The sequence below is a fragment of the Tyto alba genome, unplaced genomic scaffold (assembly GCF_018691265.1).
Source record: "Tyto alba isolate M040663 unplaced genomic scaffold, T.alba_DEE_v4.0 Super-Scaffold_19, whole genome shotgun sequence".
NCBI classification, from domain to species: Eukaryota; Metazoa; Chordata; class Aves; order Strigiformes; family Tytonidae; genus Tyto; species Tyto alba.
This window is the reverse complement of record NW_024881281.1, coordinates 5,360,334-5,383,264: the sequence shown is the minus strand read 5'-3', so window position 1 is coordinate 5,383,264 and position 22,931 is coordinate 5,360,334. Positions and strand designations below refer to the sequence as shown.

The following is a 22,931-nucleotide window of genomic DNA, read 5'->3' as shown; positions in this document are numbered from 1 at the left end:
TTACCAGAAGAAAGTGGAACGGTAAAGTCTAGTACATTTTCCTCTCTTTCCTCTCATTTCAGAAACTACCTGTTTAAGTGCATAGACAGTTCAGAGGTCATTCACAGTTCTGTCTGTAGAGAAAACCACATTGCAGTACCCCTCCGTGACCTATCAGGACAAGCTCTTGGCGTATTTGATATCAGCATTGGACACCACCAGAAATTACCACCTCATGAACACAAAGACCTGCAGAAAATGCTAAAAATGGCCCAAGCTGCCTGCTCTGAGATACTGAAGATGTCTTTAGAGGAAACAGAACCAACCTATGTACTGGGTATTGTGCATACAGAGCCAAGATAGGTTTTTTTAGGGATGAAATTAGGATTCTCAGTAAAACTGCAGCTAAAGTATAATTCCTACAAGTATGGAAAGACAAATACAAGCCTTTGGTACATGTAAACTACTCCTGTGCAAGCCTAAGTGCTTAGCAGAGTACAGTTAAACAGAATGTTTAGATTTTGACTCTGGTTCACAGGGTATTTTGTGCCGAAATCCCACTGAAATCAAAGGTGTGAAACAAGGTGCTTTGTTGCCTTCAGGGATCTAGCATGTCCTCCTCAGAACCACCTCAACTAAGATCAAAAGCATTTGAATGTCACAGTCACAGAATTATCTGCATGCCTGAATCCTTCATGGTCTCAGGACCTCTGCTTGCCCTCAAGGCAAGTTTTGTCTCCTCAAGCACATACCCATTTTTAAAAGTTTCATAGGATACTTGAGCTGTATACAAATCAATCAGTCAAGGAGACAAAGAGTTAATCATAAAGAGGGCAGAGCCCTTCAATCAGTAACATAAGTCTTGAATAGCAGATGTTTCTGAGCACCTTCTTAAAAGGTTTGCGTTTGATTCCAGAGGCAGAACACACGGCAAATTTGAGGCATGCAGGGATTCTGTTCCACCAATTCATGCTGCAGGACCTGCGTGAGTGCATCCAGAAACTTGATGCTGAGAGCTTTGCTGAAATAAAGAGCTATGTAGAACCACCAGCTCTGGTACATAACATAGTTAAGGCTGTGCTGTTGCTTTTCCATCCAAACTGGAAGGGCTCAGAGAAGACTGAGGACTGGAGTCAGTGTAAACTGGTGAGACTTATGTTGAGACTTTGTTTTCTTTTCTTCCTCCCCCAAGAAGATGTAGTGGAATTTGCCAAGGATGAATTGGCAGTGAAACAGTTCACTACCTATAGATTTCTTATATGCTTGTCTTAGCTGTCTTTAATTCTGTAACCCTCTCTTAAGTTTTTCACTGCCATCTGACTGGTTTTGTTCTCTGCACTGCAGAAACTTGAGGACAATTTGATTCAGGAGATTTATTGCTTTGATCCAGCTGCTGCATCTGTACAAGTTCAAGCAGAGCTGCTGGACTGCATTACTGGTAAATATCATAAACTAATTGTGTGATTACCAGACACGGCTCAGCAATGAGACAGTGTCAGTGGCAACCTTCAACTGAATGCTTTTAAGGTCCTTACTTCAGAAATTAACTTTGATTTCACAACAGATTAAACAACAGATAAAGGGTACTAAATATCTGCAGTCTTTTTGGTGAATAAAAGTCAATCTGTTAAATTTAGAATCAAAATTCATTGCCTTAAGGAAAGGGGAGCAGATCAGCTTTGAAACCTACCAGAACAAGTGACCTCATTGTAAACACTCAGATAAACATATTAAGAATGAAGGCTCTTTTGGCAAGTAATATGTAAAGACATATTAAGAATGATGGTTCTTTTAGCAAGGAAATCTACTTCAGACCTGCATGCCCCGCCTGAGGGACTGACCCAGCTCCAAACAGCAACACAACTGTGGGAAGACAGTGTTAGCCCTCCTCTTTGTAAACACCATCTGCCAGGTCCTTAATACACTCACTGGCCGTGTACAGGAGCTGGTTTTCAGTCTGTCTTTCTCTCTGTAATGAATGTGAGCTTTTTTGGTGCCAGAGCAGTCAAGAGGCTATTATTATTTGCAAGAGGAGTGACTGTTGTTTTCGTTGAGATCTCTCCCTTGATGATCTAATGCCAGACTAAGAGGCCTCTTAAAAATCAAATGTGGACAAGACTTTTAAATTTAGCTGGGGATATTTATCAATAGTACCCTGCCTACTGATGAACAGTGAACACTCAATGCAGTCATGGTTCCTTTTCATGTGTTCTCCTCATATATATTAAACTAATTCACTGGAAAGAATGAAGCAGGCCTAAAGCATCCAGTCTTCTTCCAGTTAGGAACACAGATGTAACTAGAAAGAATACAGCTTTAGCACATGGCTCGTGCTACAAAAGGTTGGTTTCCCAAGAGAGAACTTATTCTGAGAGAGTAGTGTCAGATTGGTGGTGTGAATAGAGGTGTAACTCACAATTACAGGAATCCCTTTAAATGAACATCAGTGCTCACACATGGTGTATGTTGGATAATGCCCATATGTTCCATATAGGTGTGCTGTAATATAGAACAGGGCACAAAACAACCTACACTCTATCAAGAGAGCAACCTTTAATGGTATGATTCTGTGGTGACCTTTAACAGCATTTAGTAAAAGAGGCTATTACTCTTAAAGAAAATCTGAGCTTGGACAAAAAAAGCGCACTTTTCTCATTACATTTTTAATTAGCAAATGCTTAGCATTAAAATATAGCAGAGCACTTTGTACAACAGGGGACCTACCACAATACAAGATAAATTATAATAAAAAGGCAGCATTCCTGTGCTTGACCAGTTTACTGTCACAATAATGTTGTACGCTTCACCATTTTCCAGGGTAGAATTACTGAACCTGGGGAAAGCTCCACTGATGGGATGATCTTCTGTTCAGTCTTGTAGCCACAATGGTGGCAGCTTTGACTTGACTTTTGGAGTTACAGCTCTTCTTTGTTTCAGGTGTACCTCGAGCGGCGGTGTGGCAGCACGGCTCGGTTCCAGCCGAGTACCTGTATCACTGGGTACACACCTGCCTGTCGCTGGCAGAGATCACGAGAAGCCTGCACAGTAAAAAAACCCCATCTTTAGCCCCTTTTGGCACCCAATTCTAGTGTGCCTCCAATGACATCTCTTAATTCCTCACCTAACCTTGGTGATTCTGGTATTTGACATCTTTCATTAAGTTAACTGTTGCTTTTTTATTTTTTATGCATCACTCCCAAGTATCTGTTGTTAAGGTGGTAAGAAGTCTGTTAGCGATTATTAAGAAAAAGCAATAAAAAAATTAAAGGAAACAATTTTGCTAGTATAGCTATTAAATCTTAAAAGCTTGATTAAAGGTTTTTGGGGTTTAATTAATTCTGATGGGAAAAAGAGAAGCAGATGAGTTTGACTGCCAAGCTACAATACTCATAAATGATACAGCAAAAATTTTCAAAATTCAGTCTCCTTAAATTACATTTTAGGAATAATTTTAAGTAAAGGATGTTAATCAGCATTTTGTCAAGTTCTTCTTAACATGTTGCGGAAAAGCCCTGCACTTTTAATATAGCAAAAAAAGGTTTCTTGTTGGGATAAAGTTTGAGATTACAGCAAACTGCACTGTTGGCTGCAAGATTTCATCTTTAGAATATCGTTTCTTTTGGCAGAATCACTTTCTTAATAAAATTCTGGGAAATTAAACTCTTCTTTCTTTCTTTTAATCGGCTACAAACGACGTCTCCAGGTGGGTGATGACAGGGGCAGGGCGGGCGCCTCAGGGGCTTTTCCCGCCGGCTCGGCTCGGCTCGGCTCGGCTCGGCTTTGCTCGGCAGAGCTCGGCTTTGCTCGGCTGAGCTCGGCTCCCCTCAGGGTGACGCGGGACGCCCTCGGCAGCCCTTCCCCGATCGGCACTTTCGCCACTCGCCAATGGGCCGTTAAAAAATTCGTCTCCCGCCTCCAGCCCTCCCGGCTCGCTCTCCGCTTCCCTTCTGGAGCGGGACCGGGGCGCGGTGGGAGTCTCCCGAGCCGGGGGTGGGATGTGTGTGTGTGTGTGGGGGGGGGGCGTCTTGGCCGTGAGGAATCTGCGACCGCGGAACGGCGGGCAGCTCTACGTGGCGTCGTCAGGGGCCGGGACAAAATGGCGGCGTTGAGCAAGCAGTGAGTGACGGATGAGCTGGGGCCGTGGGGTCCCGCCGGGGCGGAGGGTCCTGCCAGGCCGTGCTCCGCGGGACAGCGACCCGGGGGGGGGGCCGGGGGGCCGCCGCTGAGGGCGGGCAGAGGCTGGGCCCTGCCTCGGGCCGGGGCGAGCTCTGGCAGAACCCCCCGGCCCGGCCGCAGGAGCGGGGCTCGCTCGTTCCGGCCGACTGTCTGCCGTTATAGCCTTGTCCTGTTGGCCTCCATTTAAAACTGAAAAAATTTGAAAAAAAACACCCCAAATCAGTGGGAAGGCATCGGAGGCCGCCGCGGTGTTGCCGGGGGATAGTTTTCACTCTGAGGAAGCAGAACCGCCTCAGGATTCCCGCGCAGCCCGCCTTGCAGCCGCCGCCTCCCGCCCCCTGAGCGGCGGCCTGAGGCGGCCGAGGTGCTGCGATGGCGGTTCGCTTCTCGGCTCCCCGCAACCGGGTCCGGGGCAGCTCTTGGGGGGGCGGGTTCAGAGCACACGGAAGCAAATGTTTCGTCACAATGATGACGTAGTACCAACGGCATCGTGGAGTTCTCTAGCTCAACGCTACGGGCTGCGGTGATCTATTATTTACTCAGTGATGGACTCGGGGAAGGGCAGGTGGGGGAGAAATTCCTGGTTTAGAGATTGCTCATTACCGAAAACAGGAGGAAGTGTTTTCGGTACAGAAACCTGAGCACAGAAATTGACTGCGTCAGCAGAAGAGTTCTCTGTGTGTAGTTAGTCTCCACGTGACATAAGCTGACTGTAAATCTTGTCTTTTGCCGTAGCTGTTTCTGTGGCTTGGTGGCTCACATCGCCATGCAAAACAGATTAACTTCTTATTGCAGCAGCAGATGTAGTTGTGGAATAGTGTCTCGTGTAGGCTAAGACTAAATCTCTTCAGGTTGAACAGTAGTAATTTCTTCTCTGAGGGAGGAAAAAAAATAAAAACCCTTGGAGAACTCTGGACAAGAGAGATTTGTGGCCTGATTTAGGAAGATCATTGCATCCAGAAACTTTGTCTGGAAAAAGACAGCACTGGCTATGGGAGAAGCACTACTGCAAATGCTGCTCAGATCTGTACTTGATACATTATATTGATGCTGATACTTTGTTTCTAAAATTGTGACTGATAGTTTTTTGTGTTGGAACATGCTATGTGTTTTGTTTTAAGTAATGTTAAAGGTAACTTTTGATTTTTATTATTTTTTTTTCCCCCTAGATATGGGCTCATTATGCCCAAAAAATTGCCACAGAAAAATCTCGCTTCGCAGAAACTCTCAGTGTTTGCAGATGACTCTGATGAAGAGGTCAGTTCAACACTTTTCTCTTGAAAGTTGCCCCATATTCTGCAAAGTTTGTTTATGACCCTTAATGCCTGCATCAGCTTATGGCAGTGTCACTAAGATATGTGTTGTCATTTTGGCTTTGGGAATGAAATATGACCTATGTTTTCTTTAGTGCAAGTTAGATGGAAGTGATGACTTGATTGTTAGTTACTTCCTATGAAGTCTTTCAAAAGTTCATCACATGTGTCAACTTGTTTGCAAGAGTTAACAGTATGTAGCTCGTAAAGAAATTTGTTGGCTACCACTGGTAAAATATGACTGCAAATAGAAAGGCATTAGTAATCAACAGTCCTTTCTCAGATACTAACTTAAAAGTGTAGTTGTTAAGTGTATTTTATCCTTTAGCTTATTCCACCTAAATTTTACATAACTGTTTTATGATGTTCAGACTCACTGGAAAGAAAAGCAAAGCTGTACAAACCAAAAGTTTTAAAGCAAAAAAAGGGCAAGTAATGAGAATTACTTGTAGTTCTGGAAGTACTTGCAATGCTAGATTGAACAATATCCAGTTTTTCTATGATCACAGAGTTTATTGATACTCTGTGATGTATGACTGTATTGCATGATGTTGATAGTGTTCTTTTATAGTGTCCTTTAATTTTTTTTTTTTTTTTTAAAGTATTGCCTTCAAAAGCTTTCTACCTGCCCCAGTAGAGGGTGCTGTACACTATAAAAATTACATTTCTGGGTGTACTGCAATGAGTATGGGGAGCATCCAAGAACTGGTGTGATACATAGGCTGGTTTATATACATTACAGAAACCCAACTTCTAAAACAGAATTTTGGAAGGATTTAAAGCCAGTAGCTTCATAGTTTACAGGTGAAGAATAGAAACTTAGAATTGTGGATATGAACTCTCCACGTGGATGGGGCTTTCTGGACATGATGTTACAATTTCCTGTGTTTTATCAATGTAGAATTGCTCGTTGTAATTCAATCATAATGTCATTATGTGTATATTTAGCTTTTTTCCCCACAAAACCCAGAAAATAAGCTTTACATATAGTCTAGAATTTTAACATTTAAGAAGTTGAAATTTAGAAACAGAACCTGTGTTCTTACTACTCTAGAGCTTCACTCCATAGTCCTCTTGTGTGGTTGAAAAAAACAATGCTAATAAAGCATCAAATAATCTTCCTCAGTTTCTGAATCCTCTTATCAAAAGATTTCTTTTCAAAATGTTTTTGTTTTTTTTTTTTTTTTTTTTTTTAATGAACTAGCAGTTGTTATTTTTATGTCGCAGAAACCCTGAATCTATCAATTCTCAGCTCTGTGTGCCTGGTTCCATTACAGAATCCAGAACACTGCTGTTGAAGGTGTCTGAGCTCCCTTTGTACAGGGCATGAAAGGGCTGAGGGCCTTCCTCGTGACATCCACTCAGCCCTCAACATGAAACTGCCTCAGTGCAGCTTCAGGGGCGTACAGGAAACAGGACAGGAACATTTCTTAAATCCCATCCCTTTTCTCGCTTAGCCGCTGTCCTCAGCACTATCAGGAGGTGCGTCCCTCCACTTGAGCTCAGCTGACTCGGTGACTCTAAAGAGAGGCTTTCCTTTAAGTACAGGTAGTGAAGATGAGAGTGGATCCACTGTGCTCAGTGTTAGGACTGCTTTCCCTGTCAGTTTGGCATTGTCTATATGTAGAAAGGACGGACCCCACATTTTCCAGATCCTAAGAATGAGCTTGACCTAATCTGTTGCCATTAAACATTGCATGGTAGGACTGAGAACCTTCCTGAGTATAGGGCTATCTTGCATTTTTCTACTTCTCTGTTTTCCCTTAATATCTAAACATTAAAGCAAAATAATGAATTATTATAATTCTAATAATAACAATGTATGATGCTGTCTGCTAACTTTTAGCTTAACAGATCAGCTATTCTCCCTTTCAGAAAGGCTGATGGATTCACTACCAGTGTCTGCTATAAAGACTCTTAAAAGTTGTCATGCTCATCAATATGGTACATACCCAGCAAAAAGTAATAATCTCATAACTGCCTTTATCAACAAAGATCATTTTTTAAAAAAAGCAAAATTACTTTATTAGTTCAATAATAATTTCAGAGCTTTTCAAGATAAGGAGCAGCATTTGGGAGGGGTTTCATTTCCTGTCTGCTACCTTATCAGTCAGAACTACATCTCAAATGTCTGGAGATTATGTATTTTTAACTGAACTCTAATAAAGTTTGTGCTGGGAAATCTGCACACCTGACTTGGTCTATGATTATATATTAGATACCAAACTTTTGCCTTTTTTTTTTTTTTTTTTATAAATGTTACTATGCATATTTCATTAAGATTTTGTATGTACCCTTGCTGAAGGAATTTGAAAATTATGATTTTTGCTGTGGCTAAGTACATTAATGGATGTTAGTTGCTGATGAAGATGATCTTTGGGTTAGTTCATAAGAAACAGAACATCTGGGATGGAAGTTTTCTTGAACTACAGTGTTGGCTGGGAAAAAGTAGAAGTAACTGACATCGCCTGGTTTAGCCAATACAGTTCTGCATTATTTGCCTCATAATGAGGAGTTGTTTCTATCTTTAAAAAATTTGGGGAAGGTTGCTACCCTTAGGGAAGCCTGTTGTAGAGAGATGCTACTGCAACAAACTATCATATGTTAGAAATAAGTTTCCATTCTGTCTTATTGTTATTAGTGACATATCTGTTTTCTCCAAAAATATTATTCCCTTATTCATGCATTGAGTTTTCAGGGGCAGTTTGTCAGTATTCCCAGTGCACTGTTCCACATTCTATTTTATCTTTGGAATTTAGTTGAAAATATCTCAGTGGTACAGCAGATAATCTCCCGGTTTTTATTATATCAGAATTACCCAGTGTACATTCCTGTACCTTACCAGCCTTTCAAAACTGATTTGTTGCTACAGGATGTAAAGTGTAGCTGAAAAAAATAACTGTATGTAGACCAAAGTAGGTGCTAAATTCAGCAGAGAAATTGTGGAGTCAGTGTGGATAGTTCAGTGAATGTATCAGCTTGATTCGGTGGTTTTTTTAGAGATCATCTAAAAGATAAATGGAGTGTTTAAGCAGCACAAAGGAAGAAACTATAAACAAGCAGAAAACTATATCCTGTTGTTGATTCAGATTTTTGATTTTGCGTACAGATCCTTCCATTCACTTTGCAACTTTGCAAAGGATACAGCATGACTAAAAAATAGATTGGTGAAGTAACGAGTATTGATGATGACCAGAGTTTATGTAACAGTTTTCATGCAAAATAAGACTAAGGATAAAGGAGATCTTAAAAAGGAGATTACTGAGGAGAAGGGAGTGGAGAGGAATAATTCGAGAGCATGTATATGAAATCAAGAATGATTCAGAGAAAGTAAAGTGATTTTGCCATTTCTCATAATATGAGCAGTAGGATATATTACGAAATGACCAAGTAACTGGCTTACTATAAAAAAAAGGAAGCTCGGTTTTTTTTCTTCCACACAATGTATAATTAAGTTGTGAAAATCATTGCCACAGGATATTGTGGCATGACCAAAAATATAAATGGATTCAGCAATGGATTAGTCAAATTAAGGGACGCTTTTGGTGTCGAACAATGGTCCAGGTGCATCCTCCAGTTCGGGAAGTCCCTAACCTCCCGGTTTCTGGAAGCTAGGAGGGAATGCTGAGGAAAGCTAATTCTGTACATGTTTTTCATATTCTTTATCTTATCTTCTGCTCTTATCTATGGCTTGTATAGTGTATGAATTGAGATGAATCTGCTGCTGGACTTTTTTTTTTCCCTGTGAAAGCTTGAGTCTCATGTACATTTATTTATCATTCATGGGCAGGTTGTAGTTGGATAATATAAGCCTCTATGAGGGCAAGCCTTAATGATTCACTGCTAAATGCATATACATGAGAGTGTAAGTAGCTCGTTATAAGATATTTTGACACCAAAGTGTCATGAATCCAAAGATCTCACGGTCTGAGATTCCTTATCTGATGTGAGAAGAATGAAGTGAGCAGAGTGAGATCTCAGCCCTTCAGAGATGTAGCCACAAAGGGCCACCACCTTGGGGCAAGATCCGTAGAAACATGCAGGTATCTACACTTGAGTTCCCTGAGCTCCACATACAGTCAGTGGATATGCAGGTACTTCTGAGGCACAACTTACCTCCTTCTGAAGTAGACACCTAAAATCAGTGAGATTAATTTTGCTCTGAAAGTGTCTGTTTCTCAGTCTTTAATAATAAAGCGTGCTTGGACTGGCTAGCTCAGTATAAATGTAAGCTTTGCTTCTTGTGTACTGGCTGACTGTGCTTCTTTCAGTTGCTGGTCAAACAGAGCTCCAAATTATCCTGCTATTGCAGTTTGGTCAAATATTTTTCTGTTCATCCAGTTAAAAGTAGATGGTTGTAGTGAAGCATTAAAATCAAACTACATATAATCTTCCTGATGTCACTGAAGCATTTAATTCCCCTTTAAAATATATTTAACTTTAAACAAAGATAATTTATTTTATGTGTCTCGGTCAAAGCAGCATGTAGAGAATTTAAAAGGGCAATGTTAAAGGGCAAAGCCCCCTCACAGATCTTTCATAACAGATTGTATTAGAGCAGAAGCATCTTTTGATTTTAAAAAAGGGATGGAGTGATGTCTTACACAGTCTATCAGTAAGTACCATGCCTGGGGTTTTGGTAGCCAACACAAATGCTTTTCCTTAGGAGGCAGGCTATGCAGCTAATGCAAGATAATCCATTAATAATAGCTATTATGTCAGAATTGTTGGTCTCATACTTCTTGTGGCACTCAGTGGTGAAAAGCAAGTCAGGCATCTCATATACTTTGAGAGCATCTGTTAAAATAGTTGTGACATTTTTTTACAATACACTCTCAGCTTCAGATTTAAAGTTGTAACTTCCTAAAAACCAGATTTGTCACTGAAAATTATACTAGTCATAGGCTGACTTGTTTTCTGAGATTGTGTTTAAATGGAGCTGCACCCTTTGCTCCAGAAATTGTGTCATTTACAGCAACAGTTTAGGAGAAATTACTTCTAAAAACCTAATGTCAGCAACTGGCTTTTGTTCCCAAGAACAAATGGGACAAATTAGTAGCAACTCAGAAGGATAAATAGAGCCTGAGTATTCTTTAAACTAAGTATGCTCAGGTAGATCATTTGCTATCCTGCTTCTGGTTTGGTTTTCTAAAACCCATAGTAAGTTTCTGAATGTACTGGCCAATTTTGACGAGATGTCTCTAGCTGCAGAACAAAGGCCCTGTTAATGCCCCGATGAGGAGAAAGACAAGATGATCTCAACCCTCCCCTGCTCTGTTCAGCTGGCCTGGAAGCTGGGGCTGGCTGCCTGGTCTAGTGAGACAGGAGGAAGCGGGAGATGCAGAGGGAAATCAAGGGACTGCAGTTCGGACCCAAGATGTGGGAAGACTGGGGTATTGTGGTGGGAAGGCAGAGAAGTCAAATTTGTATGACAATGAAATTTTAGTTGTCTCATTTGTGGAATTGCCTTCTTAGGTATTTGCATTTGAACTTTGAATTTAACTTTTTATATAAAGGTTTGTATGCTCTGTCATGAGCTGAACACAGCTGAGACAAACCAAAAGCATTGATTGGTAGTTTGGTCTGTTGTTCTTTGACTGTTGGAACAATGTAAAAAAGTCATCTTAAGACATAACTTAGAAGGGGTGCTTTCCTGCAGGATAAAAATAAGGAGGTAGCTCAAGCACTTAGGAACCTGAAAGAAGCTTACAGATACCTGAAGGAGATAAGAAATGGGGGGGAACAGCGAGAAATGTTAGTAGATTGGTGTAATTTCTTTTATTACTTTTTTTTTTTAAAACCTTTTCAGTTGTGTACATACTATCTTCCATGGTCTCGTAGGAGTGGTAGGATGGAGAGTCTCATTTCTAAGAGTTTCTTGATTTGCATGGGTACTATGTCGTTTCAGAGGATAGGGTTAAAACATTTTATCCTTCCAGAAAATATTAAACTATAAGCTTTGTGCTTCAGAAGAATAGCTTGACTGCAGGGAAAAAGAAAATATGAGACAGATTGCTGAGCTTATAGGGCCTTTAATAAATGGGCAGTTGATAAGTAAAAACAATACAAAAGAACGGGAAGTTCTCATCTGTCAGAGCTCTCAGCACCACAGGAAATTGTCCACCATAAACGACTAGGTAAGGTGTTTGTTTTTTGTAAACTTACTGCCACATAGGCAAACAAATTGCAGGTGGACTTCTTTACAACTATATATACAATAATGAGGATTATATATTACTTTTGTGTTTATATAATCTTGGTAGATCACTACGTTTATTTCATGTAGGCAGACAAGGAAAACATTCTAAGCAGTGTTTCAAATATTTTGATGGAATAAAGCTTATTCTGGAAATGTAACTGCAGAATCTGTTTTGTCTTTTACTGAGCCCTTGCTTTCTGGCATAATGCAGGGCAGATTCCCTATTGTTTAGCTACGTTTCTGTAAAACCAGTGTAAGAGTGGTAAAGGAATCGTTCAGTGATGACCCTGAATATGTCAAGTAGAGGACTGTTGTCTTCCCCAATAGCCAGGAGGAAGTCTAGGTCTTCTGTATAATGCTGGTGTATGTTCCATTGTCAATTTAAAATATTTGTTTATATTAAGAAATGTATACTGACTCATTTATAACATTTTTTTAGAAGAAAGCCTATGACATAAAAATCAAGTACAGTATTTTATATGTTTCTCAACATCAGCTTTTCAGTCCTGAAAGCCAAAGGTAAATATTAGATGAATGAAGCCAGGATTCTTGTAGGTTGTTTTAAACTAAATAATCTGCAATCTATTTCCCCCAGTCAACCAGCTACATAAATAAGAGACTATATCCAATTCTAGTCCAAATAATCAGCAAGCTGCAGTATACAGAGTGTAGTCCCTGACACCACAGTGGACTCTGTGAGTGTTTTGCTAACGTCTGCCAAGCTCAGCTTCCTAAAGCCTGAAGCGTGCTCTACTTCCTTGCCTGGTTATCTGCAGCGGGTAAGGGAGAGAGGCCGCTTCCTAGTGAGGGGCGTAAGTGAGTCAGTACAGGGTTCTTCATCCATGACAGTGCACATCGAGTTTTCCCTTTATTGCTGTAGTTTAACCACGATATTTAACATTTTGAAAGCAGAGATGGTTTTTATCTAAGTCTGCATGTAGTAATTAAAGCATCAGAAAAAGTTAGAATATGTGCTCTTTCAAGTTCCCATTTTTACTTTTCTGTAAGTCACTTACTTGGAGTGGGCTAGGAAGGAATATTTTGAATATTCAATGTCTCAGGTTTTTCTGATTGTAGTATTATTTATGAAAGGAGGTACTAGTATATTTATGGGAAGTAAGCAAAAGTTTAGAGTAGAATTCGGTAGATGCTATTATGTGATACCACATGTACTTCTTCAAATATTGAGAATGTTGCCTTGGCACCTTCTCTGAGGTGAGTTTAGAATTAGTTGATACTCCTCTGAGATACTACCTTTCTGTTCGTTTGGTCTTTTGTTTTTTGGTTTTTGTTTTTAAAAAAGCTACACAGAAGATTGCAAGTCTTTATCATCAATGGTTTTCATAGCAGAAAAAAAATCCCTTTCAGGTGATCACTGTATGTACCTGTTAATTCCACATGACTTGTGAACTGGCTAAAAATCTTAACCATCTGTGGTGGGTGACAGAGGTCCTAAAGATACTGTGTTCCTGTGGTCTTCATGAAAATTGGCAGCTGGGTAAAGGGACAGCCATAGATGAGGATTTGTGATTTTAATCTTTCTCAGTGTTGAGGAAGAGCCCTCGACTGACTGCTCGGCACAGGGCTAGCTTTTGGTCACACCCAGCGCTGCCCACATGATAAATCAAGCAGGCAGGGTATCTGAGAAGGTGATGGGGGAAATAAAGAGGCAGAGGGCACAAAGTCACTTATAATGAAACTCCATTAATTCTGCTGCTCATGGCACAACTTGTTCCCTGCTCATGAAATTAACCAGTGGAAAAATATTTGGACTGTTTACAGACTGTCATGTAGAAAATTGTGGAAAAGCACTTGGTTTTCTTCCTTGTTGATACATCTGTTAAGATTTTAATAGCATAAGAAAGAGGGGTCATGACATGTTATTATTTTATTTTAAACATCTCATGAATTAAAAATCCTCCTTGTTCAGGGGATCTATTTGAATTTACATGTTGCTAATTCTGTTTGATTTCAAAAGATCCTAGTCCCTGCTGACAAGCTTCCTGCTAGTTGGTTTCCATTCTTTAATTTTATTGAGCTGATTACACAATCTCTTTGTCTTTTCAAAATGCGATATAGAGCACATATTAGTCAAAGTTGCAAAAGTTGGGAAGCTGCCAAAATGTGAAAGGATTTTTCCTTCCTATTTCTGTTTTTGAAGATTAAGAGATATTGAATTACATAAACAAGGATACAAGTCCTGTCATTTATAGTGAATCTGTTTATTAAACAGTATTTTTGATTGGTTGAGAAAAGATAGATATGCCGTTTAGCTCACTAATTAAGAGACAAAACTAAATAAAATACAAGGCTTTTTTTAAAAAGACAATATGATTAGAAAATATGTTTTCAGTAGCGGATATGGTTTTTCTTGGGGAAGATTAGTAGTGCATTTTCTAGCATATTAATCTTAAGAAATTAAACATTAGTGTTTGAAGTACATGCTGTTCAAATCAGCAGTATTCTTATTTCTAAAAATACGGAACTAATACAGATCAAACTTGAAATAAGTGACAAATCCTGGATATTTGTTTTTTGTTGTTTTGTTTTGTTTTTTTTTTTTTTTTTTACTATGAATACATTTTTTTCATGAGATTGTCGGTTAAAATGTCTGCTCATGGCTGCTATATCGCTGATGGCATTTACATGCTGGAAGAAGAGTATGCATATTCTGAATAGCACCCATCTATTTCACAGACTATTAGAAATAGAATTAAAAAAATCATTGAGAACATTTATCCTTCTTTATTCACAAACATTCCCAAGAACATTAAGACGTTTTTGATACATAAATTGGTAGGAGGGTATAATTCCAGTTTCTCTTGATTTGGGGGGTTGTTTTCTGTGTTTTCTTCTTTGTTTTAATGGCAAAAACTAAAAGAATTGTAGTGTTTGGGAGTGAGTAGATGTGTAACAGGCGTCCTTCTCTTAGGAATTTGTTTCAATGCTGGATTTAGCTGTCCTTTGCTAGATGTTTTGGCTGCTGCTATGCTGGCTTCTTGCGCCAACAGATTGACCCTTGCCGTAGTGGAAGGGTATGTCTTTTCTGCCAGTTTTTTTTGGCAGTGGTTGGAGGGAGGCATTGCAGCTAAACAGTTCTCACAGACCTTCTATGTCTCTGAGCATTTACTGGACAGAGGTTATTTGTTTTGTGAAATGGCATGATGTTTTATGCAGCTTTTGAGGTACACACATCATTGAAATAATCTTCTTAAATTCATCACCGTTTTCATTTAAAAAACCCCAAACATATGTATGTTGAGATACTACAATACTTTGCTCATGGAAAAGGCTGATTCATTGTATGCATGTGAATGAACTTTTAGTTTTTCTTGCTTACAGAAAAATAATATGGAAGTGAGAGACTGACCTATGTAATGGGTCTATTATGTAGTTGTTCATTAGAATGGTAGAAAAATAATATGAGCTCTATCAAAGTAATTAATTTTATTTTTATGATGCTTCCTTCTTACAGCCATCTGTTGGTGAAAGTCTTCAGAAAGAAGCACTGAAAAAACAAGCAATGAAACAGGTAAGATGTGGACTCTGTATGCCTTTAGCAGATTAAGAAATTACTGCATCAATTCCCTTTTATTAAATAATTGCAGAAACATAATTCTGCAACTTTAGAGTTAGAGTTACCCTTTAAAAAAATTCCATGTAACTTTATGATTTTGTGCATTGCTCTTTGCAGCACAAGACTTTCTTTAAAACTTGACTTGAAATTCTCAACATTTCCTCTAGAAAAGATTTTGTTTCACTTTTCTGGGGAAGATTGTTCTTTTTGAAATTCTTTTGGTTATGATCAGAGTAGCTGAAGAACTGCCCAATGAAAGCTGCATGAGTGAGGTTTAACGCAGAGCTGGTCATAAACACAAAAAAAATCTGTTTTGTGGCATAGAATGCATTGATGTTTTTAGAATTTCTCAGTTTTTGTTTGTAGAATGTAATGTTTCAAAGTATTGGGTTTTAAAATATTTAAATACATACAAACAGTGAGCTTTTTACTGTAATCGAGGAATAAATTGTACGGAAGAGACATGAATTTTACATTTTAAAAAGTTCCAAACCAATAAAGACATAGCTAGAATTAAAAAAAAAATATGCATCATACACTTAACATATTGCTGTTTTTTGATGGAGGTAATATGTGCTTGAGAGAAACTTGTATGGTTGCAGTTCAGCATTCCTTTTCTGTTGTCAGGTGATCTGATCTAAGGGCTGCCCTAGTAGCTGTGTTTTTCTGATCGGGCTTTTGAAAACTGAATGGTTTCACAGTTCTTACTTCCAACTTTATCTTCTGTACAAACAGAAGATAAAACTGTGAAATATAGAATCGTATCCTGAATTATATTGGTACATATTTATTGTTTAGAGCTTTGAGAAAGGGGAGGAATAAACTGTAGATGAAAACAAGCAGTAAAATTTATTGAAATTTTGTTTACTGTTTATTAAAACAGCTAATTACATTATTTGATGGAACAGTTTTCTCATTAAGAAGTTTCCAGTACTGTTTTGACTGTTGTGCTTTGCTTCTTATATTTCCTGTAACTCCAAATACTGGTGATGATTTGGTTGTTCATCTTATCAATCCTGGTAAACAGTTCAAGAACTTTGTAGATCAGACTGTTTTTAATTTACACTCAATGTTCTAATTGATAGGTTTATACTATAGATCTGTTTAAATCACAATATAGGAGTAAAATATTTGAAAATAGGAAAAAAGTCATGGTTAATTTTTTTGCTATCTTCTCCCCCCGTTTTTTCTTTTAGACTAAACTGGAGATTCAGAAGGCTTTGGAGGAAGATGCTACAGTGTATGAATATGACAGTATTTATGATGAAATGCAGCAGAAGAAGAAAGAAAGTAATGCCAGAGTGTTATCCGGAAAAGATGACAAAAAGGTCGATACCTGAAAATGTATGCTGTCTGTCTTATCTCTGTATGCTTGGAACAACTATGATTGATTAACTTTTGAGCTTTGCCAAATGCATTTTCTCATGGGGCACACAAGTATTGTGCTCAAATCCTGTTACATAAGGTAATAATTTGCAAGAACCTTGGCAAAACTCTTAGTTCATCAGATACTTCAGAGTCCTGACCCAGTGGTATTCTGGAGGATGGCAGACTACAAATTTCCCACCCAATTTATGGTGTACAGATAGCATATCTTTCTTTGTATTCCTGAAGAAAATATTACGATGCGATAGTAGGATTAGTGGCAATGGGCCCTGGAACAATACTAATACTGATAATAAAGACTTTTGTTATTAAGCCAATGAACATAAACCGTCCCTCCTCACTCACTAGTGTGCTTACTGGAGGACTGTCAGAAGACTAAAGTAATTAGCTTTCGTTGGTGAAATGTGAGCCAATTTCCACAGCCCAGTGCCTTATTTCAAAGAATTGCTGAATTAGCCTGACAAGCGATGTTTTCATTGTTATTTATTCTGTTTCATTTGAAAGCTCTTGTTAGGTTATGTGGGTATAAAAGGAAGCTTCACACTCCTTTACAGCAGTAGAAAGGCAACAGAAGGTAGAGGGATGAGAAATCAAAAAGCATTTAACTTCACTTAGAGCAAAAATCATCCTAGACAAAGATATGGGCTGAATGTTTTGATTGAATAGAGCAACCTCGTTGGTTGTTAGGAAGCATGCCATGTTAGTGATCAAAAAGGGAATGACAGTTTATTTTGGACAGCTGTCAGACAGTGTGAGAATACATTAGACTAGCTTCTGTCCATTTTCTTTCATTACCAACTTTCTTCAACAACTCCATCAATCCCAATTGGTGTTTTCTCAGCCACCTCAATTACCTCTCAGCATACCTTTTTTCCCTCCTATTTTAGCCCAGATACATCCAAAATATCCTCAAAGCAGCTGAGATTCGAAAAAAGGAGCAAGAAAAAAGAATGGAAAGAAAAATTCAGAAAGAGCGTGAAATGGAAGGAGGAGAGTTTGCTCACAAAGAGGCTTTTGTGACTTCAGCCTATAAGAAGAAGCTGCAAGAAAGGGCTGAGGAGGAGGAAAGAGAAAGAAGAGTGGCAGCTCTTGAGGGTGAGATTCACACTGAAATAATTTCTCTGAAAAAGAAGTATGGCCTTGTACATGATTTACCACATTGTCATCCAGTCTCTCTGTGAAGCTTGAGATAATTAAAAGGGACCAGATAGCAGGTGCTGAATCAGATCCCACTTTATCTGTTACTTTCCTTTGTACATGTTACTGAAGGAACAGAGGAAGTTTCTCTGTCTGTCAGTACTATTTGGGTTGCTACCCTAGGAAGGGTCAGTTGTTGAAGGAAGACTCATAAGCCTGGGGTGCAGTGGTGCTTACACCCCTTACTTCAGACATTCTGTACAGTGTCCCAGGAATAGGTATAAAGAATAGGATATAGAATCATAAGATAAATCAGGTTGGAGTGGACCTATGAAGGTCATTGTTCCAGCTTCTTGCTCAAACTGTGGTCTGCTGTGATGTCAAATCAGGTTGCTCTGAGCTTTTTCTGCTCCGTGCTTGAAACCCTCAAGATTGGAGATTGCAGTGGTGTCTACCACTTGTGAGTTATGTCTGATGAGTATTTATGGCACAGTAAATCCAGCCTTACTTTCTTTCTCTTAGCGTACCTGGATGTGACCAAACAGAAGGATCTCAGTGGATTTTACAGACATCTTTTAAACCAGAGGGTAGGGGAAGAGGAGACGCCTAAATGCAGCTTCCGTGAAGCCAGGTAGGATGTGATTCCAGAAGGCTTTGAGATATAAACCAGCTTCTGGCTGTTTGTGATTCCAGACTCACTGGAACACTGTAAGAATTAAGACAGTACTAAAACACTGGTGGGGTAAGCTGATTAATTTATACAGTTGATTAACTAAGTTATTTGGAAAATGTCTAATAATCATCAGTGTATAGACTATTAAGACAGAAACACACAGAAGAGGGATGCTATTTACAAAGTGTCAGAAGGACAGTTATACTTGTAATGTGGCTTGGTAGTATTCTAACCTGTGTTTACTTTGGTTTATATAATACTTGGCAATCTGCGTTGTTACGTATTTTGATTCATGAGGGAGACAAAAGGTAAAATAATGAACATAGAGGTACTGATACTGTGATATGAATTTCCTGAAAAGAATGTGAATGTCTAACTTTGTATTTATTCCACATTTACAAGTTCATAAAAAATACATTAATTGAGTATTGATGCTGTGGTAAAAGGAAATTAATCAAATATATAGGAAATCCAATGGGAATATTTAAAAATCTTAATATAGGCACATTCCAGAGCAAAGTAATGAGATGAAGCTGAATTATTTATGTAGTTGAGATAGTGAAATTCTGCCCTGTGGATAAATATAGTGAAGAGGATATATTTGTTGTATGCAACAACTGATCATTTGAAACAATTAAATCAGGTTAAACCTCATTTGAGATAGGCCTTAAACCTGGATGTCACTAGTTAAATGCTTGCCATCACAAAAAACCCGAAGCTTTCATCAAGAGATCTTCTAGATCTGAGATTGGATTATTGGAAAGTAAATACCTTAAATGAAAAATGTGATCACAGTGAGGTTATTCAGCTATCTGAAATAAGGGAATTCTTGATTATGTCTTTAGTATAATGATATGTCACTGTATTGGAAATCAATAGGGAAAAGTAGTGTAAAAGAAATAGGAAGTAAGAATGACTGGAAGAAAAGCAGAACAGCATCCTGAATTTAAGCACAAAATGGGAATTTTGAGGGCACAGTTTCGTCATTTGAGACCTAAAGTATTAGTATACCTATGTGTCTGGAAAAACATCCTGTCTCAGGCTTTCACCAAAGTGAAATACCTGCTTGGTTTCAGAGGTGCGGAAAGATTGCTAATGAGGTGCTTAAATGAATTTTACACTTTATGGTTTCTTCCTGTTATTGTTGAAATCTAAGTTACTCAGTTGCATCTCTTTATAAAAACAGTAGTGGTAGTGGTCAGCCCACTTGGTTGGCCATTTGCTTTAATAGTTCTTCTTTCAGAGTATCTTCAGGATGATGTAGTTTTGTACTGTATAGAGGTCATTTGAAATGATGATTCTTAATCATGAAAATTAAGGAATTATTCCTGTTGCAAGTGGTATATAAAATTAATTCAGGGGAAAACAAGTAGTACTGTAGGTGGTGCTCCTAGTAGAGCTTTCAATTTAGCTCAGGTGCATATTTTAATTTTATTCTCTCTTATGGTGGTACAATCGCATACAAGGAGAAAACGGCTCAATTTTTAGATTTTTGAATTTGCATCACTTGTTCCCACAGTGGTCCACCTTGGACTTGTCATTTTGGTTAATTGGATTGCTAAATAAATTATCAAACTTTTCAGCATAATTTTTAGTCATTGTTCATAGACTAAACATGCCTTCAGGCACGCATCAGACATTCAGTCTAACTAGATGGTAGGCTGATTCAGAAGTTACCACAGTCTGTTACTGTAACTGTGTGATTAAAAAGAAGAGACATGTGGCATGTGTGAGTAAACATGTATTTCCTTATCACTCAGAAAAGAATGACAAAAGGTAACCTTGCTGTGTACTGCCCAAATTAATCCTTCATGGGTCAGCGCTTTGTATTTAAGAATCTGTGAGCTGGTAGAAGATACTGATTTCTATCTAGACGCAAGAGTGAGATCTTCAGAAATACTGGATTAAAAAAATCTGCGAATGGAAGCTATGTTCCTACCTCTGTCAACAAAACATACAACCTGCTTCTTCTCTGGATAATTATTTGATGTGAATAGAGGAATAAACACATAGGAAAAAATGTGTAGCTTGCCAAAAAGCTTACACAAGAATACAAATCTATGTCTTTTTTCTTAAATGGAGGCTACAGATACTTAACCATAGTCATTCTTTTAGATAAATTCACCAGCTCGCATTCACCAATGAAGCAGATACAGATACTTAATAGAAATCCTTTGTGCTGGATTCCTGGAACTGCAGGATAGATTTGCTTTCTTAGACTTCTCAGCAGCATCTTTTGCTTAAGCCCTGACCAGAAGTCAGTCTGTAGAAAAGTCTTAAGATTTCAGGCTGTGTAATGTTGTTTTTTCTTTTTTAACATAAAAATGTAGGATAAAGGAAGAAAAATCTGACAGTTGTTCTGATGAGTCCAATCAAAGGAACAAATGCCCATATGAAAGTCAAAGACTGAAGCCCTCTGCTAAGAAAGAGAATAATCCAGATGCTGATACCGACTTAGGAACAGATAGTAGTGATGATGATAAGAGACACAAAAATAGTAAAGTAAATTTGAAAAAGAAGAAAAGGAGAGAGAGCTCTGTGAGCAGTGAAGAGGAGGCTAAACGTCACAAGAGCCAGAGGCATTCCAAGTCACCAAGCTCATCCAGTGTGGAGGAAGAGCTGCATACAAAAGCCCAAACAACTCATCCTACAAAGAGGGGAGAGAGCAGACCAAGCAGAAGGGGCCATGATGAACAATACAGGGAAAAAGATTATGAGAGAAATAGGGCCCACGAGAAGGATCACCAAAGGGAAAAGGAAGAGCGACACAGATATGAGGATCACACTAATAGAGATAACTACAGACGGAGGGAAGAGCAAGATGATAAACAAAGGGGGAAAGAAAGAAAAGAGAAGGAGGGACATGGCAGAGAATGGAGGAGGGCAAAGGAGAGAGAAGAGAAGCACTCCGAAAAGGAACGAGAGAAAGAAAGAATAAGAAATGGTAAAGATAGATATAATGACAGAGAGAGGGAGAGAGGAGATAAATGGAGAGAAAAGGAAGATCATGTGAAGGAGAGGAAAGAGAAGTATGGTAGTGATGAAAAGAAATACAGAGAGAGGAGGGGAAGTACTCCTACATCTTTAGAAAAAGATGGAGAGTCTGATCTGGAAAAAGAGAGAAAGGGTAAAGAGAGAGAGGTGGATGAGAAGGGAAGATCCAGCTCTGGAATTTTGTCTGAGCAGAAACGTAAAGCTGGAGAAGAAGGGGAGAAAGAACAATCACAGAAACCATCTGAGGGCATGAGCAAATTTGCCAAACGGAGCAATGAAGAGACAGTCATGTCAGCAAGGGACCGCTATTTGGCAAGGCAAATGGCACGGGTCAGCACTAAATCTTACATTGAGAAGGAAGAAGATTAATGTCCCAGTGGTAGACAAAAACACTTGGTCTGTCAACCAAGAGGAAAAGCCACTGCAGCATGGACTCTTGTACAGAAGTAAAAGTGTATCCTGGCTATTTATTCCTGGCTTTCGTTTAATAAATTGTGTGTGCCATAATAGAAGAACAGCTTTTGGAATGGATTAATGGATCACTTGGTACACACCCTTAGTTTGTTTATACAGTTGAAATATTAAATTTGTCTGACTGTCCACTCTGGCCTTCAGTACCCTATCCTTGTACTTGAAGATTCTGGGACAGATACAGGAGTGTTAAACAACATCAGGTGAGAATACTTCCCCCTAGCCGCCCCTAAGCCTTTCAGTAGCTGCATCAGTGAGCCCTGCTGAAACAAAGGTATTCTCAGGCCTTAGCAGGAGTTACTGTTGTCCACTGATGTGCTCAAAAATGAGAAACAGACTTGTGGATGTGGGAAGAAAGTAAGAAAAACAGCCTAAACAACAATCTAGGAGATTTCTGTATGTAGTATGGTGTTTTGTAAGCTAAATGCATATTGATATATGACTTTTTTATTTATGTGTGGGCCTTGGTTTTGGGGACCTGATGTACAGAAACACAAATAAAGTGTAAGATACATACTGGATCTAATGTATGGGTCTTTTTTAATGCTTGTTACTTTACTGCATCTTTTTTTGTGTGAAATAAAGTATATGAGTCTCTTCATGTATTACAGTCATACCTCCTTGTTCTATTGGAGGTAATATTTTAGATTTGGCAATCTGCCTGTTCAAATGTTCATAATCAAGAGTAAAGTTACGTCCGAACTGTAACTAGGTGAGTAGGATATCTGACAGGGTTTGTCGTTTTTAGAATACATTTTCAGTACTTTTCACAATGGTTTCTTTCACTTTGTTTTGTAGTAAATGTATTGCTTTTATGATACTGTAGGGTAAACTAATATATAAAAAAAAGATTTTGAGATTGGTGTTTCTCTAATATTTTGTTCAGCAGACTTAGTAATGAGACAAAATGCGAGTAAAAATAAATGCCAAGCCTGCCAGTTTACAAAGACTTGAAATAGAGTGAGTTCTCTATGTAAGCTAATCAAGTAGCTAAGCACTTAGTCCAAGTGTGGATCAGTCTGGTTT

The 22,931-nt window shown here is 38.7% G+C and overlaps 2 protein-coding genes across 3 annotated transcripts in view; both read left to right on the top strand.

Annotated features, from left to right (window-relative positions):
* EFCAB5 (EF-hand calcium binding domain 5) overlaps positions 1 to 3,622 on the top strand; it is a 42,254-nt gene extending 38,632 nt beyond the window's left edge. The window contains exons 20-23 of the mRNA XM_042791433.1: positions 63 to 316; positions 896 to 1,125; positions 1,324 to 1,417; positions 2,917 to 3,622. Coding sequence (XP_042647367.1) covers positions 63 to 316; positions 896 to 1,125; positions 1,324 to 1,417; positions 2,917 to 3,068 — 730 coding nt within the window. The 3' untranslated portion in view covers positions 3,069 to 3,622. The remainder of the gene's footprint in view (positions 1 to 62; positions 317 to 895; positions 1,126 to 1,323; positions 1,418 to 2,916) is intronic.
* Positions 3,623 to 4,029: 407 nt separating this feature from the next.
* NSRP1 (nuclear speckle splicing regulatory protein 1) lies at positions 4,030 to 22,426 on the top strand. 2 transcript variants are annotated; one of them, XM_033004792.2, is made up of 7 exons: positions 4,030 to 4,095; positions 5,325 to 5,412; positions 15,143 to 15,199; positions 16,441 to 16,572; positions 17,518 to 17,725; positions 18,290 to 18,398; positions 20,771 to 22,426. In XM_033004792.2, the coding sequence occupies exons 1-7, from the start codon at positions 4,076 to 4,078 to the stop codon at positions 21,801 to 21,803; spliced, it is 1,647 nt and encodes a 548-aa protein (XP_032860683.1). In that variant the 5' UTR covers positions 4,030 to 4,075; the 3' UTR covers positions 21,804 to 22,426. The 2 variants fall into 2 exon arrangements, with proteins under 2 accessions (XP_032860683.1, XP_009974949.2); XM_009976647.3 differs by lacking the exon at positions 4,030 to 4,095 and adding an exon at positions 4,616 to 4,720.
* Positions 22,427 to 22,931: the final 505 nt, after the last annotated feature.